We start from the raw sequence: 13,773 nt of genomic DNA, 5'->3' as shown, positions 1-13,773 counted from the left end.
GCGGCAGCAGCTCTTTCTGCGTACGAAGCCTGGCTCCAACCGACGGAAAGCGAAGCCTCGTTTTCGTCGACGGCATACGAGGCGTCCAATTGCCAAATACTGTTTATGTACACGCGTATTTCATTTTGCGTTTTTATTTATGGCGATTTCCTTTAGAACTCGAGCAGAAGCGCCATGCAGTGAAGAGAGTCGTGGCAGAGCAGGGCCATGCCCGTGGAAAGCGGCACGCATCTGAAGAGCAGGAGGGAGGGAGCCAGTGAGGATAAATGTACCATGTGATCAAAATCATCGAAGCCCCATAGTTCTCTGCGGGACAACGGCAGCACATGGGTGAAATCCGACGCAGAATCGCTGCGAAGCTCGCTCGAAACGTCCCTGTGGTAAAACTACACCTGGCTGCCATTGCGCTCGCATACAGAAGCAAAATAAAAACGAATGAGGAGGATATCAAGATGAATAGCTCTGGACAAAATCCCGACCGTACTGCCTTTATGATCACTACGAGAAACATGAACGGCCGTTAGTACATATCCTTCAGTTTTTCCATATTTTCTCCCTTGTTAAAGCTCAGTTCGCAGTAAGAATGTCATGAATGGGATCGTAATAAGATAATTTGCCACTACAGTTCTACTTCTGCATCTCTTTAGCGTTATTGTACACGAAGCCCACCACTGGAGACACGGGCGCTGCAGTCGTTGTGACGTGCTAAGTGGGATCACGTGATACCACCTTGCTTCACGGAACCTTGCTCTGACGACAGGAAACCGGCGGCCCGAGCGAGTTTTTTTTTGTATGTTTCCCACTTCAATCAGCCTCGTTTCACCACCAGTTCATGTGCACTGGCATCTAGGAATAAGAGCTTGGAAAGCGTGACCAATGTTTTCGGCGGCATGGTGCTCTGGTGCTGTGTTCCACAATTAATGCACCACGCATGAAAAGGAGCAGGATGTAATTTCATATTTACGGTTTTACCTCAAGGATAACGAACATCAGGACGCATGGTTCCTAAAGTTTAGAAAGGGCAATGAACCGAAGTACCGCGCACGTGTTTGCAGCAAGCACTTCCGAGAAGGGTACTTTGTCTGGGGACTAAAAACGCAAATGTTAATTTGGTGAGCAACAGTGAGTTCACACGTGACAACTCCCCCTTCCAGTGAAGACGCCGCGACTAGGCACCCTACCCGCACCTCGAAGTTTTTTTCAAAAATTACTTCAGGGACGTGACATATAGTCATCCACCATCCTATACTCACGCTGATCAGGGAACATGTCGTTGGGAAAGTACCGATCCACAGGGAAAAATGAGGAGGGGCAGGCCCGTAGCCAGGGGGGGGGGGTCTAGGGCACCCACCCCCCTTCCAAGTTTTGATGGAGGGGTGTGTTTTACCGAAAATAAATAATTAAAATAGGTGTTTTTCTCAAATAGTCGCGACCTGCAGCAAGTGCCCCCCCCCGCCCCTAGGGGTGCGCACTTTGACAGAAGGCAATCTGTGAACGAGTTACAGGTTTGAAAAAGAAAAAAAATATATTGTCACGTGGTTTATTCACGTACAAACGTGAAGGAACGATGAGGAACGTCGAGGAACGTCGAGGGTCCAAAATCCAAGCAAGCGCAAGCTCGGGTCGCGTGGCTACCACTCACGATGTGGCTTGCTTTCTTGGCTGCTTCGTCGTCGTCTCGTACTCTTCACTACATTGGCCCCTGGTGAATAGCGGAGCCATCCTGGCGACCTAAGGCGTTGTCAGTATAGCGGGGTCGTAATAGGGCTTCAGGCGGCTGACATGGACGATTTCCCGACCACGACGACGTAAATCGTGGGATGCTGTCAGAGGCTCAACCTCATAATTGACAGGAGACGTGCGAGAAAGAATGCGGTAGGGCCCCTGATATCGGGCACGCAATTTCGAGGAAAGGCCAGGAGTGCTCGATGGGATCCAGAGCCAAACGAGGTCACCAGTCGTGAAAGTAGAGAGAGGTCGGTCGGTGTCGTGCCGTAGCTTTTGGTGGCCTTGGTCCTCGGTGGTCAGCGAACGGGCTAATTGTCTGCAATCTTCGGCGTATCTGGCAACGTCAGAAATCGCAGTATATTCAGACGAGTCCGGCGTATAGGGAAGCATAGTGTCCAGCGTGCAGGACGGGTCGCGTCCGTATAAAAGAAAGAACGGTGAGAAACCGGTGGTCGCGTGCGTTGCGGTGTTGTACGCGTACGTGACGAACGGCAGGACGGTGTCCCAGTTGGTCTGGTCTGATGCCGTGTACATTGTCAACATATCACCGAGTGTGCGATTAAATCGTTCCGTGAGGCCATTCGTCTGCGGATGATATGCGGTGGTCATTCGATGAACGATGTTGCACTGGACGAGCAAGGCCTGAATAGCGTCAGACAGGAAAACACGCCCTCTGTCGCTCAAAAGTTCACGGGGAGCACCGTGGCGAAGGACAAAGTTGCGTAAGATAAAAAACGCAACCTCTCTTGCGGTAGCCGTTGGAAGTGCTGCAGTCTCTGCGTAACGGGTGAGGTGGTCCACGCCAACAATGATCCACCGATTCCCAGAGGAAGTCGGGGGAAGCGGGCCATATAAGTCGATGCCGACGCGGTCGAATGGACGTCCCGGACAAGGTAGAGGCTGAAGTGGACCGGCTGGGCGTGTAGGTGGAGCTTTACGCTGCTGACAAGCAGTACAAGCACGTACGTACTTGCGCACGAACGTGTACATGCCGCGCCAGTAGTATCGCTGACGCAAGCGGTTGTAAGTCTTCAGAGCGCCAGCGTGAGCGCTTTGCAGGTCGTTGTGAAAAGCAGTGCAGACTTCTGGGCGCATGTGGCGCGGGATCACTAGCAACCACCTCCGACCGTCAGGTGCGTAATTACGCCGATAGAGGAGGCCGTCGCGGAGTGCGAAATGCGTGGCTTGACGACGGAGAGTTCTTGACGCTGGACGAACCAATGAACCAGTCAGAAAGTCGACGAGTTCGGAGATCCACGCATCCTTGCGTTGCGCCGACGGCATGTCTGCGAAGTCAAGGGGCGTCAAGACAGCTGACGTGGCTGACGGCGAAGCTGTGTCAGGCGGTAACGGTGAGCGGGATAGCGCATCAGCGTCCGAGTGCTTCCGGCCGGATCTGTACACAACACGAATGTCGTATTCCTGCAGCCGAAGCGCCCAACGACCGAGGCGGCCTGAAGGATCTTTCAGAGATGAGAGCCAACAGAGCGCGTGATGGTCCGTGACTACTTCGAAGGGGCGGCCATAAAGGTACGGACGGAACTTGGTCAAAGCCCAGATTATGGCGAGGCACTCTTTTTCAGTGACTGAGTAGTTGCACTCCGCTTTCTTCAGGGTTCGACTCGCGTAAGCAACAACGTACTCGTCGTATCCTGGTTTCCGTTGAGCCAGTACAGCACCAAGACCGACACCGCTGGCGTCAGTATGGACCTCCGTAGGCGCATTAGGGTCAAAGTGACGGAGTATCGGAGGTGACGTTAATAAGCGCCGCAGCGTCATGAAAGCTTCATCGCACTCTGGTGACCAAGCCGACAGGCCGTTAGAGGCTGTCAGTAGGTTGGTAAGAGGTGCGATGATAGAAGCGAAGTCGCGCACAAATCGACGAAAATATGAGACCAGCCCAATAAAGCTTCGGAGCGTCTTGATGGAATTGGGCTTGGGGTACTCGGCCACGGCACGAAGTTTAGCGGGATCCGGAAGAACGCCTTCCTTGCAGACGACGTGACCTAGTATGGTGAGTTGGCGCGCAGCAAAATGGCACTTCTTGATGTTAAGTTGAAGGCCAGCAGAGGCGAGGCACGTGAGAATAGCGCGAAGACGAACAAGATGAGTCGGAAAATCGCGGGAAAATACAACAATGTCGTCAAGGTAGCACAGGCAGGTATTCCACTTGTGGCCACGAAGGATGTTATCCATCATTCGTTCGAAGGTAGCTGGGGCGTTGCAGAGTCCGAAGGGCATCACCTTGAACTCATAAAGCTCATCGGGAGTAACGAACGCAGTCTTCGGGCGGTCAGGGTCAGCGAGTGGAACTTGCCAATAGCCCGATCGTAAATCCAAGGACGAGAAATATTCTGCTCCTTGCAAGCAATCGAGGGCATCGTCGATGCGTGGCAATGGGTATACATCCTTCCGAGTTATCTTATTCAGGCGGCGGTAGTCGACGCAGAATCTGATAGAGCCATCCTTTTTGCGCACAAGCACGACAGGGGACGACCAGGGGCTCTCAGATGGCTGAATGACTCCGCGCGTGAGCATATCATCGACTTGTTCATTGATAACACGGCGCTCTTCCGCCGAAACGCGATATGGTCGTTGGCGTAAAGGGGCATGACCACCGGTGTCGATGTGGTGCGTGACGCTCGTTGTGCGACCCAGAGATGGCTGACCGCAGTCGAAGGATGAGCGGAACTCTTCCAGAAGGGCCAATAGTTCGCGTCGATGGTCCAATGATAGATCCGGGGACACAGAAGTGTGAAAAATGTCTGACTTCGGAGGTGCCGCAACAGGGGCTGTCATGGCATTCAGCTGGTGGTGAAGTGGGGCTTCTGCGAACTCCAGAAAGCGAAGCAGGTCAACGGCATGTATGCTTCCCAAACATTCCCCGCGAAGTAGACGAACGGGCGAGGTGCGCAAGTTGGCAATCGGCATGATGGTAGCGCCGGATTCGACGGTGAGTACGGCAAACGGCAGTCGTAGGGCGTGGCGGCGGAGAAACAGCTCTGACGGGGCGAACAGGACAGCGCCGTCAGGAGCGGCCGGACAAGTCACGGCGACAAGGGTGGACGTGTTTGGGGCTACGTCAGCGTCGGCAGCAATGACAAGTTTACATGCGTCAGATATGGTAGGCCCCGAAACAGAAGATTGCAGCGGCGTAAGGGCGACTTCTGCTCGGGCGCAATCTATGATGGCGCGATGACGTGAAAGGAAGTCCCAGCCGAGGATAACGTCGTGAGAGCAGGACGGCAGCACGAAAAACTCAATGACGTAAAGTTCGCCTTGAATATTAACGCGCGCGGTGCACACGGCTGAAGGTGCTATGAACTGCGAGTTCGCAGTGCGGAGCATGAGTCCTGAGAGCGACGTGGTCACTTTTTTTAACTGGCGGCAGAGGCTCTCGCAGATTACGGAAACGGCGGCCCCGGTATCAATCAGCGCTTGGGCCGTGGTCCCTTCAACATTGACGTCGATAACGTTTTGCGGCGAAAAAGACGGAGGCCTTGGGCAGTTCGCTTCGCATGCAGTTCTTGCCTCCGGAACTGCAGCGATCAGTTTCCCTCTTGCGCAGCAGGTCGGCGACGCATAGGTGACAGGGAGCGTCGCCGAGGGGACGGTGACCGGTGGGTGTCGTTGGGTCGTTGATCACGGGCATACTCCGGTGGCGACCGGGACGACGACGCGACCGGCCTGCCGTCGGCGTCGAAGTGAGGAGGGGCGTAGTTTGGGGGCGACCTGGACGACGACGCAACTGGCATGCCCACGGCGTCGAATGTTGGAGGAACCAGGCGACAATGGCGAGCGACGTGGCCGGCGAGGCCACAGGAGAAACAGATGGGCCGATTGTCCGGGGTTCGCCACGCGTCGGAGCGGCGGAAAGACGGAGCCGAGGGGTTTGGGATGGGCGGCGACGAAGCATACGCGGATGTTGGCAAGACACGGGGCGGCGTAAGTGGGCGAGGTGGAGCGTAAGGCATAGATTGGTGATACGCGGTGGTCGCCAAGGCATGGGACGGCATCAGTGGTCGAGGTGGAGCAGAGGGCATAGGCTGTTGAGGGGGCCGCGCAGCAACGGCGGCGTAGGTAAGCGGCGCAGTGACGGGCGGTTGTTGGAACAAGGGTGGGAGAGCCTCAGCAACTTGCGTCCGAATGGCTTGTTGAATGCCCGGAGCCAGAGGATGCGCCGGCTCGTGAGTGAGCGGCAGTAAGGACAGCTGGCGTGCGACTTCTTCACGGATGAAGTCTTTGATCGTGGGCTGGAGAGTCGGCTGAGCGGCCGGAGGGACAGCTAGCTGCAAGCTGGAGAGCGTGTCGGGGGTCGGGAGGGCCTGACGGGCGATCGCGCGCTGCCTGCGCAATTCGTCGAAACTCTGACAGAGGGAAACTAGCGCAGCGACTGTGGTGGGATTCCGCGCGAGCAGCAGCTGGAAGGCGCCGTCCTCGATGCCCTTCAAGATGTGGTTGATTTTGACCTCCTCAGGCATAGCGGGGTCGACGCGGGTGCACAGATGGAGGACATCCTCGATGTAACCCGTGTAGGTCTCACCCGGTTGTTGTGCACGCTGACGCAAGCGCTGCTCGGCGAGAAGCTTGCGAGCCGCAGGCCGTCCAAAGACGTCCTTGATAGCAGTCTTGAAAGCTGACCAAGATGGAAGCTCGGCCTCGTGGTTGTGATACCACAGTTGGGCTATGTCGGCAAGGTAGAATTGCACATACCCAAGCTTCATTGAATCGTCCCATCTGTTGCTGGCGCCGACTTTGTCATACCTCGACAGCCACTCGTCCACGTCCGATTCACCGGAGCCCGAGAAGATGGGGGGGTCCCGCTGAGGATACACGGCGCCACAAGTGACGTGGACAGCCGAAGGGCCAGGCTGGGAAGGAGTCTCGGTGGCCATGTTGGTATCACGAAGGGGGGGAAGCTTACGGGAGCGAAGATCCAGGGTCGTAGGGGAAACCCACGCACCTCCACCAAATGTCACGTGGTTTATTCACGTACAAACGTGAAGGAACGATGAGGAACGTCGAGGAACGTCGAGGGTCCAAAATCCAAGCAAGCGCAAGCTCGGGTCGCGTGGCTACCACTCACGATGTGGCTTGCTTTCTTGGCTGCTTCGTCGTCGTCTCGTACTCTTCACTACAATATATATATAAGAAAGAAGGAAAGCATATATAATATATACTTAAATTTTTATTTTCTTTTTAAATCGTTAGGATTCGCCCCGGCGTCTGCCCATGAAAGCTCGCCGTATGCTTGGAGGCTGACGCACCCGACGAGTTGGTAGAGCTTCTAGATCGCAACCTTTCAGCAACAAAACCGTGGGCCACGATTTCCCTTTCCGATTTCCCCTACAGTCATTGTGTGGGAAGAACCAAGGTTTTATGGGCCGAACCGGAAGAAAACGAGCATTCCAAGCGATGAGTTCAGTGGCGAAGCTAGTAGGAGGTTTGAGATGTTCAACCCCTCACCACCCCTAAATTATTACATTTTGTATGTGTATGTATATGCGCATCCATACAAACACACGCAAGAACGTAGATAAGGGAGATCAGACTCCCCAGAAAAAAATGTTTATGGCTACGTCCCTGGGTAAAAGGGTGTCAATTTGAGCTCGTTGGCTTGGCTTCATAGCAGGGAACAGCGCAGATACACGAGACAAGAGAGACGACAGGACTTGGCGCTGGCTAACAACATGAGCGTTTATTTCGTATGTGCACAAATATATACGCTTCTTGGGAAGCGGAGATAAAGTGGGTAAGTCCATGGTTAAAATCCGGCTTAAAGGCCAACTCCGGCGATTTTTCGAGATCCATGGATCTCAATAAAATTCGCTGGGTGCGTTCCTTTTCACGTTCCCATTATTTATGCCAAATTACAAGCTGGAGACATATGCAGATTCATTGCAAATGAATTTTATTGATTGCCCCGACTCTCCCCACATCGCTTCCCAGAATTATTGGCAACATTGTGTGCGTGACGTCATTTTTGTTAAGCGGAAGTGACGGAACCGATGGGCCCCTAGTGCATCTGCTATCCGCAAGGCAACAATCGCGAGTGTTTGGCGAGCGGTTAGTTGGCTGGGCGTGTGAATTTCAGTTCCTTGTGGTAATGCGTGCGATGGGTGGCAAGTGGTGTCGCGTTGTGGGCTGCACACGATTCCCCGTTGGCAGTCACGAAACACTCGCACCTAACGATTACCCTGATGGCGGTTTACCGCACGGAAAATACGGTAATACCGTATCGGCTAAAGAATGCACATGCGTGAACACCACGGAAACACTTTCCGTAGCAATACAGGGTGCACCGTGACCGGGCCTATCGGTATACGGTGAGCAGCTTATCGTGCGAAACAACGTAACCTAATGGTGCGAAAGCTGGCTCATACTTGGCTTATATTAAATTCCTTCGGCCGTACAAACGCGATGTTGAACGCCGCTATTGCCAAACTTATGCACTCTTCCCATAGCAATATTAAGAAGCTTTAGTTAGTCCGCGAACTTCTCAGCGATAGAATTTTACCCGATCACGGCCCCACAAACTTGAGCTACCTGGACAGGTGGTGCCATCTGGCGGTGGAATGCGCAACCAGGCAAGCAAAGAGCTAAACAAGTGTGTTCCACTTCATCGAAGAGGAATGGCCATTAAAGTTGGCCTCCAAATGCGTCAAAATCGCAGCTGCAGTCCATCACGTCTTTCTCGAGATACTACCTCAGCAACGTGAACAGCCCTCTCTGTTTATTCTCAACGTGTACAACCCCCCTCGCTCCACTGAAGATGCGTCTCTCCTAGCCTTGCTCCGTGCCGCTGCAGCGAAAGCAGCCAAATCACCCCTTCTTATTCTCGGCGACTTCAACGTCAAGCATCCGGACTGGGGTTACTCGAAGGCAGATGGCCCCGGAAGGAGGCTGTGGCAGCTCGCTCACGACCTCAACCTTTCCCTGCTCACCGACCCCACGCAACCAACGCGCATCGGCAACAGTGTGTGCCGCGATACCACCCCGGACCTCAGCTTCTGCCGCAGCGTGCGCGACGCGCGCTGGTCTAACACGCATCAGTCCCTCGGCAGTGACCACTGTGTCCTCACCATTCAAGTTCTCACCTCCCCCAGCAAGCCGCGCCCACACACGGCCCGCTATACAGACTGGGACGCTTTCCGAGAACGCCGGTTGCACTCCGCCACTTCCAACATCGAGGACCTCTCGACGTGGACCGACCAGCTGCTAGCGGACCTCGACGCAGTCACCGCCTCGATCCCCACCACGGAGGACCATCCGGCAACTGACGCCCGTCTTGCCCACCTGTGGGCCGCCCGCACCGGCCTTTGCAACCGTTGGCAGAAGCAACGTCACAACCGTCGCTTACGCCGCCGCATCGCGCACCTCGATCGTACGATCGAGCAACACACCACCGCGCTCGCCCGCCAACACTGGGAGCAGCTCTGCTCGGGTCTCTCTGGTCAGTTGGGCTGCAAACAGTCCTGGCATCTCCTCCGCCACCTCCTCGACCCTGCTTCCGCCAAGTCGGTCGCTCGGCAGCAGTTACAACGAGTGGTCCGGGCTTACCCCGGCGACACTCCGTCGCTGATGGCAGACCTGTCCGCCAAATACCTTCAGCTTCTGCCTCCTGGCACACCTCCTCCCCCTCTCGCGTCCTACTCTGGGGCCCCCAACCCAGTACTGGACGCCCATATCACGGAAGCGGAGGTCTACGCGGCATTACAGAAGCTCCGCACCACTTCCGCCCCCGGCCCAGATCGCATCCCCAACAAGCTCCTCCGAAACCTCGACGCCCCTTCGGTTGCTACCCTCACTTCGTTCCTCAACGAGTGCTGACGCTCCGGCAACCTCCCCCAATCATGGAAACACGCTCGCGTGGCTTTCATCCCCAAGCCGGGCAAGAAACTCACAATCGAGAATCTCAGGCCCATTTCACTCACCTCGTGCGTCGGCAAGCTTCTAGAACATGTCGTTCTCGCTCGCTTGCAAACGTACACGGACGCACACCATCTCCTTCCCCACACCATGCTTGGTTTCCGCCCCCACCTATCCACGCAAGATGTCCTCTTACAACTCCACCATGATCTCCTCGACCCACCCACATTTTCAGACACAAAGGCTCTCCTTAGCCTGGACCTTCACAAGGCGTTCGACCACGTCTCCCATTCGGCTATCCTTGCCGAACTCGCAGCCCTCAACCCCGGCACCCGCACCTACAACTACATTCGCGCGTTCCTCACCGCCCGCACGGCCGAAATCATCATAGGGGACCTCCCGTCTCCCACGTACCAGCTTGGCCTTCGTGGCACCCCTCAGGGCGCCGTCTTGTCGCCTTTTCTATTCAATCTTGTCCTCCGCTCGCTTCCTGGCAAGCTGGACCGTATCCCCGGTCTTAAACACACCCTGTACGCGGACGATATTGCTCTCTGGGTCACGTCGGGCTCTGACGGCCATATCGAGCAGACGTTGCAACGCGCAACCGACGTCGTCACGTCCCACGTGCACGCGGCCGGTCTTACTTGCTCAGCGGCCAAATCGGCCCTTCTTCTCATGCGGCCTCCCGACCGGCGTCGCTACAAAACTCCCCACCCCACCATCACGGTTCATGCCAACTCTACTCCTGTCCCCGTCGTTTCGCATCTCCGCGTGCTCGGGCTGATCCTACAGTCCAACCGCCATAATACACACACCATAGACAAGCTCTCGCTCTCGGTGCAACAGACCGCACGTATGCTCGCCCGTGTCCGTGCGCGGCGTGAGGGCATGCGAGAACACGATCTACTTCGCCTTGTCGACGCTTTCGTCGTTTCCCGCCTCACGTACGGCCTTCCTTATACACATCTCCTAAAATCGGAACGCGATAAAATTGACGTCCTCATCCGCCGGGCATACAAGACTGCCCTCGGCCTTCCCCCCAACACGTCCACCGATCGTCTTCTCCGTTTGGGTGTACAAAACACGCTCGACGAGTTGATTGAGGCTCACCGCTCCGCTCAAGTGCAACGCCTTTACCGTTCGCCGACCGGTCGCCACATCCTTTCCTCCATCGGCCACGACACCTCCTCCCACCCTCCGGATCTGGTCTCATTACCCCATGCTATTCGAGCGGCGTTCTACATCAAGCCGCTACCTAAGAATATGCTGGCGGGCCACCACGACGCTCGCCGCCAAGCCCGTGCCGCCATGCTTCAAGCAAAGTACGCCGACCACCCGGCCGTCGCCTACGTAGATGCGGCCCGATACAATGCACGCAGGGACGCCTTCGTAGTCGTTTCCGTGTCGCCCTCCTCAGCTCCTTTGGGGCCGACCATCACGGCTGGCACCGTCAGAACGCCTTACGCCGTCGAGGCGGAGGAAGTGGCCATTGCTTTGGCCGCGACCTCGGCTGACGCAAGCGTCATAATCAGCGACTCCAAACAAGCCATCTCCAATTTCGCGCGAGGTCTCGTCTCGCCTACCACCTTACGGCTACTTCGGCCCCTACTGCAGCAAGATGAGCAGTGCCGCATAGAACTGATCTGGGTCCCCGCCCACTCGGGTCACCCCGGCAACGAGACAGCTCACCAACGCGCTCGAGGATTCGTCGACCGAGCGGTGGGCCACTCAGAGTCGGACGCCCTGGTGCCGGAGCCCCTGGTCACCTACCACGACATCACTCAGCACTATCGCCTCGAGCGATATTTCTATTCACATCCTCACAGCAGCCTTCCCAAGCGGTCCGAGATCGCCTGGCGTCGCCTACAGACCCGCACCTTCCCGTGCCCCCTCGTGTTTTCATACATGCACCCAGGTGCCATCGATCCACGCTGCTGCCTGTGCGGCAACGTTGCCTCGTTGAACCACATCCTCTGGGGCTGCCCGGAAGATCCCCCGCCCGCCGACCTCCTTTGCTCACCCCCCACCGAGGAACAATGGGAGGCCCTTCTCTCCAGCAACGACAGAGACATCCAGACACGGGTCCTGAAACGAGCGGAAGAAGTCATCGAGAAGCCCAGCCTGGCAGCCTTCGTGGCTTAACCTCCCTTACCCCTCACCCCTTCGACTAATAAAGTTGTTACTCACTCAACTGAGCGTCTGCTCTTCGCCGCTTTCGCAGTTTTCATACTACGCGCTGGCGGGACCGGCATGCCTTGCATGATTTCCGGTTTTGTCGCCACTTATAACGCCACGCGAAGACAGTATGCTCGGTTGGGTTTCGGTGTTGCGCTTTTTTGCTTATTTAAAATTATTCTCCAATTTGCCGAGTGTTTCTGCTATCGGGCCCGTGACAGCAGCGCCTCAGGAACATAAAAGCACCATTACTTTGACATGGCCTAAAAATCGCCGGAGTTAGCCTTACCTTTTTATCTTATTGCTTTTCATGGCCTTGAATAGGAGCACAGAAAGAGGGAGAGAACGATGCATCCTAAAGTAGTGGCGCTGAGACGTTCTCTTGCGAGGGCTACAGAATAGAGCGCCAGCCTTTACCTCCTCGAGAACCACTTCAGGACGGAAGACACGCTGAACGAAAACAGACAGTGCTGTTTACGCAGACAAAGCACCGACAAATAGAGTGTCAGAAGTCACAGGCTTCCAGAAGATTTTGTTTCGTTTAGGAAGGGAGCACCCTTTAACCAGTCAAAGGAGTTTCTAGCCTCACGGGTGGCGCCAGGGGAAAGAAGGTGAGGGAGGGAGGGTGTTACCTTGAGTGCGGGGACATGCCCCCACTGGATTTGAACCTGTGGAGGCAGGTTCAAAACTGACTAATAGCTTTATTCAAGCACTTGGCACTGCAGTCCTTGCACAGCTTGAATTGCTATATCATACCTGACTTTTCACACAGGCATTAGAGAGCGTGCGAGTTATGGATTCCCGCAAGTTATCGCGATAGCGCACATGCACAAATATGTGGCGTGAATGCTACTTATAAACGAAAACAATTTCGTTTTAGAATTGTCTGCATATGCATGGGCGCTCTAAAGTCTATCAAGCCAGGGGGCATCTTCCGGAAAGGTGTTCATGCGCAGTGATACATGACAAAGCTGATACGTTCCTTTGCTGGAAAAGCAGATTACCGAAGCTTAGGCTTTCAACGAAGGCTCCCTGTGTGCTGCCATAATCCATTCCGGGGCTGTTGTAAATATGCGTGACCCTCCCGCGCTTTCCCGGATTGCAGTGTCGATGCAACGACTTCACCCTTCGTACGCCCGCATCACGTCGCTATACCGCCACCATGTTGCATTCCGGCATGACATTTGCTTTGTCGACAGTGTGATGCATTGGGCGCCGTCGAAACCCCAACAGCACACATGGTTTTTTGAAATGCTTTCTCTCCTGCTATAGCTGATTCAACGAGAAGCACCTTTTTTTCATCTGAGGAACCGGAGCTAATCGCAGAGGATGCGAAGCACCAGGAGAACTTAGGGCTGTGCGGTTTGTCCGCGGCGCAATTTCTTTCTGCAGAGGGGCCTGAGCGACAGACGGTTTGCATTGTCACAGAATTAAATAGGCATGAGCCCCCAAAAATGCATTGCCGACGCTGTGACGTCAGCCTTTGCACTCCCGTGCCCAGGCCAAAATGGAAATGTTTCTTCTTTCCTGTGAAAAGGTCTACAGTGGTTCGGAAAAGAAGTATCTACTTCTTTCAGAGCCGCTGTTTTCTGCTTTCCACGATAGGGGCGCGGCTCAGCGCCTTGGGATTATGGGGGGTAAAGATAACTTTACTTTTGCCTGTATGTGAGGGGAATTTTACGCTTTCTCTTTTAGGGGCGAAGCTCCTCTTAGTCTAACCGTGTCACGTCTCCGTTGTCCGGCGTAACCACCTTTCCAAACTGCCCACTACTTCGTCTTTGCAAACATCCCACTACGACCCATCACCGATCCTTTGCAAACTGCCCACTACTTCGTCTTTGCAAACATCCCACTACGACCCATTACCGATCCATCACTTCACCGACCATAAAGCCGTTATAATGAAGGGGGAACGGAAGCCACGTCTAGCTACCACTTACAATTAATAAAATTTCTTGTATAAATATATACAGTGTTTCTCACGTCTTTGATGATGTACTG

General features: G+C 55.0%; 2 protein-coding genes across 2 annotated transcripts; both read left to right on the top strand.

Moving 5' to 3' along the window:
• The first annotated feature begins 207 nt into the window (after nt 1–207).
• On the top strand, nt 208–9,558 carry LOC119395157 (uncharacterized). Its single transcript, XM_037662444.1, has 2 exons — nt 208–256; nt 8,402–9,558. Exons 1-2 carry the CDS (start codon nt 208–210, stop codon nt 9,556–9,558), a joined length of 1,206 nt encoding a protein of 401 aa, XP_037518372.1.
• A 189-nt stretch (nt 9,559–9,747) lies between these two features.
• Nucleotides 9,748–11,739, top strand: LOC119395156 (uncharacterized). Its single transcript, XM_037662443.1, has one exon. It carries the CDS (start codon nt 9,748–9,750, stop codon nt 11,737–11,739), a length of 1,992 nt encoding a protein of 663 aa, XP_037518371.1.
• Nucleotides 11,740–13,773: the final 2,034 nt, after the last annotated feature.

The sequence above is a fragment of the Rhipicephalus sanguineus genome, chromosome 5, assembly GCF_013339695.2.
Source record: "Rhipicephalus sanguineus isolate Rsan-2018 chromosome 5, BIME_Rsan_1.4, whole genome shotgun sequence".
In the NCBI taxonomy this organism is placed as follows: Eukaryota; Metazoa; Arthropoda; class Arachnida; order Ixodida; family Ixodidae; genus Rhipicephalus; species Rhipicephalus sanguineus.
Note: the sequence above shows the minus strand (reverse complement) of the source record. Positions and strands in the feature narration are given on the sequence as shown.

What these genes read in the sequence shown, in the direction of transcription:
- LOC119395156 (XM_037662443.1), top strand. Translation starts at nt 9,748, where the DNA reads ATGCTTGGTTTCCGCCCCCACCTATCCACGCAAGATGTCCTCTTACAA.
- LOC119395157 (XM_037662444.1), top strand. Translation starts at nt 208, where the DNA reads ATGCCCGTGGAAAGCGGCACGCATCTGAAGAGCAGGAGGGAGGGAGCC. An exon ending in GAGCAGGAGGGAGGGAGCCA is followed by an intron (nt 257 to 8,401) that starts GTGAGGATAAAT and finishes TCAAAATCGCAG; the next exon opens with CTGCAGTCCATCACGTCTTT.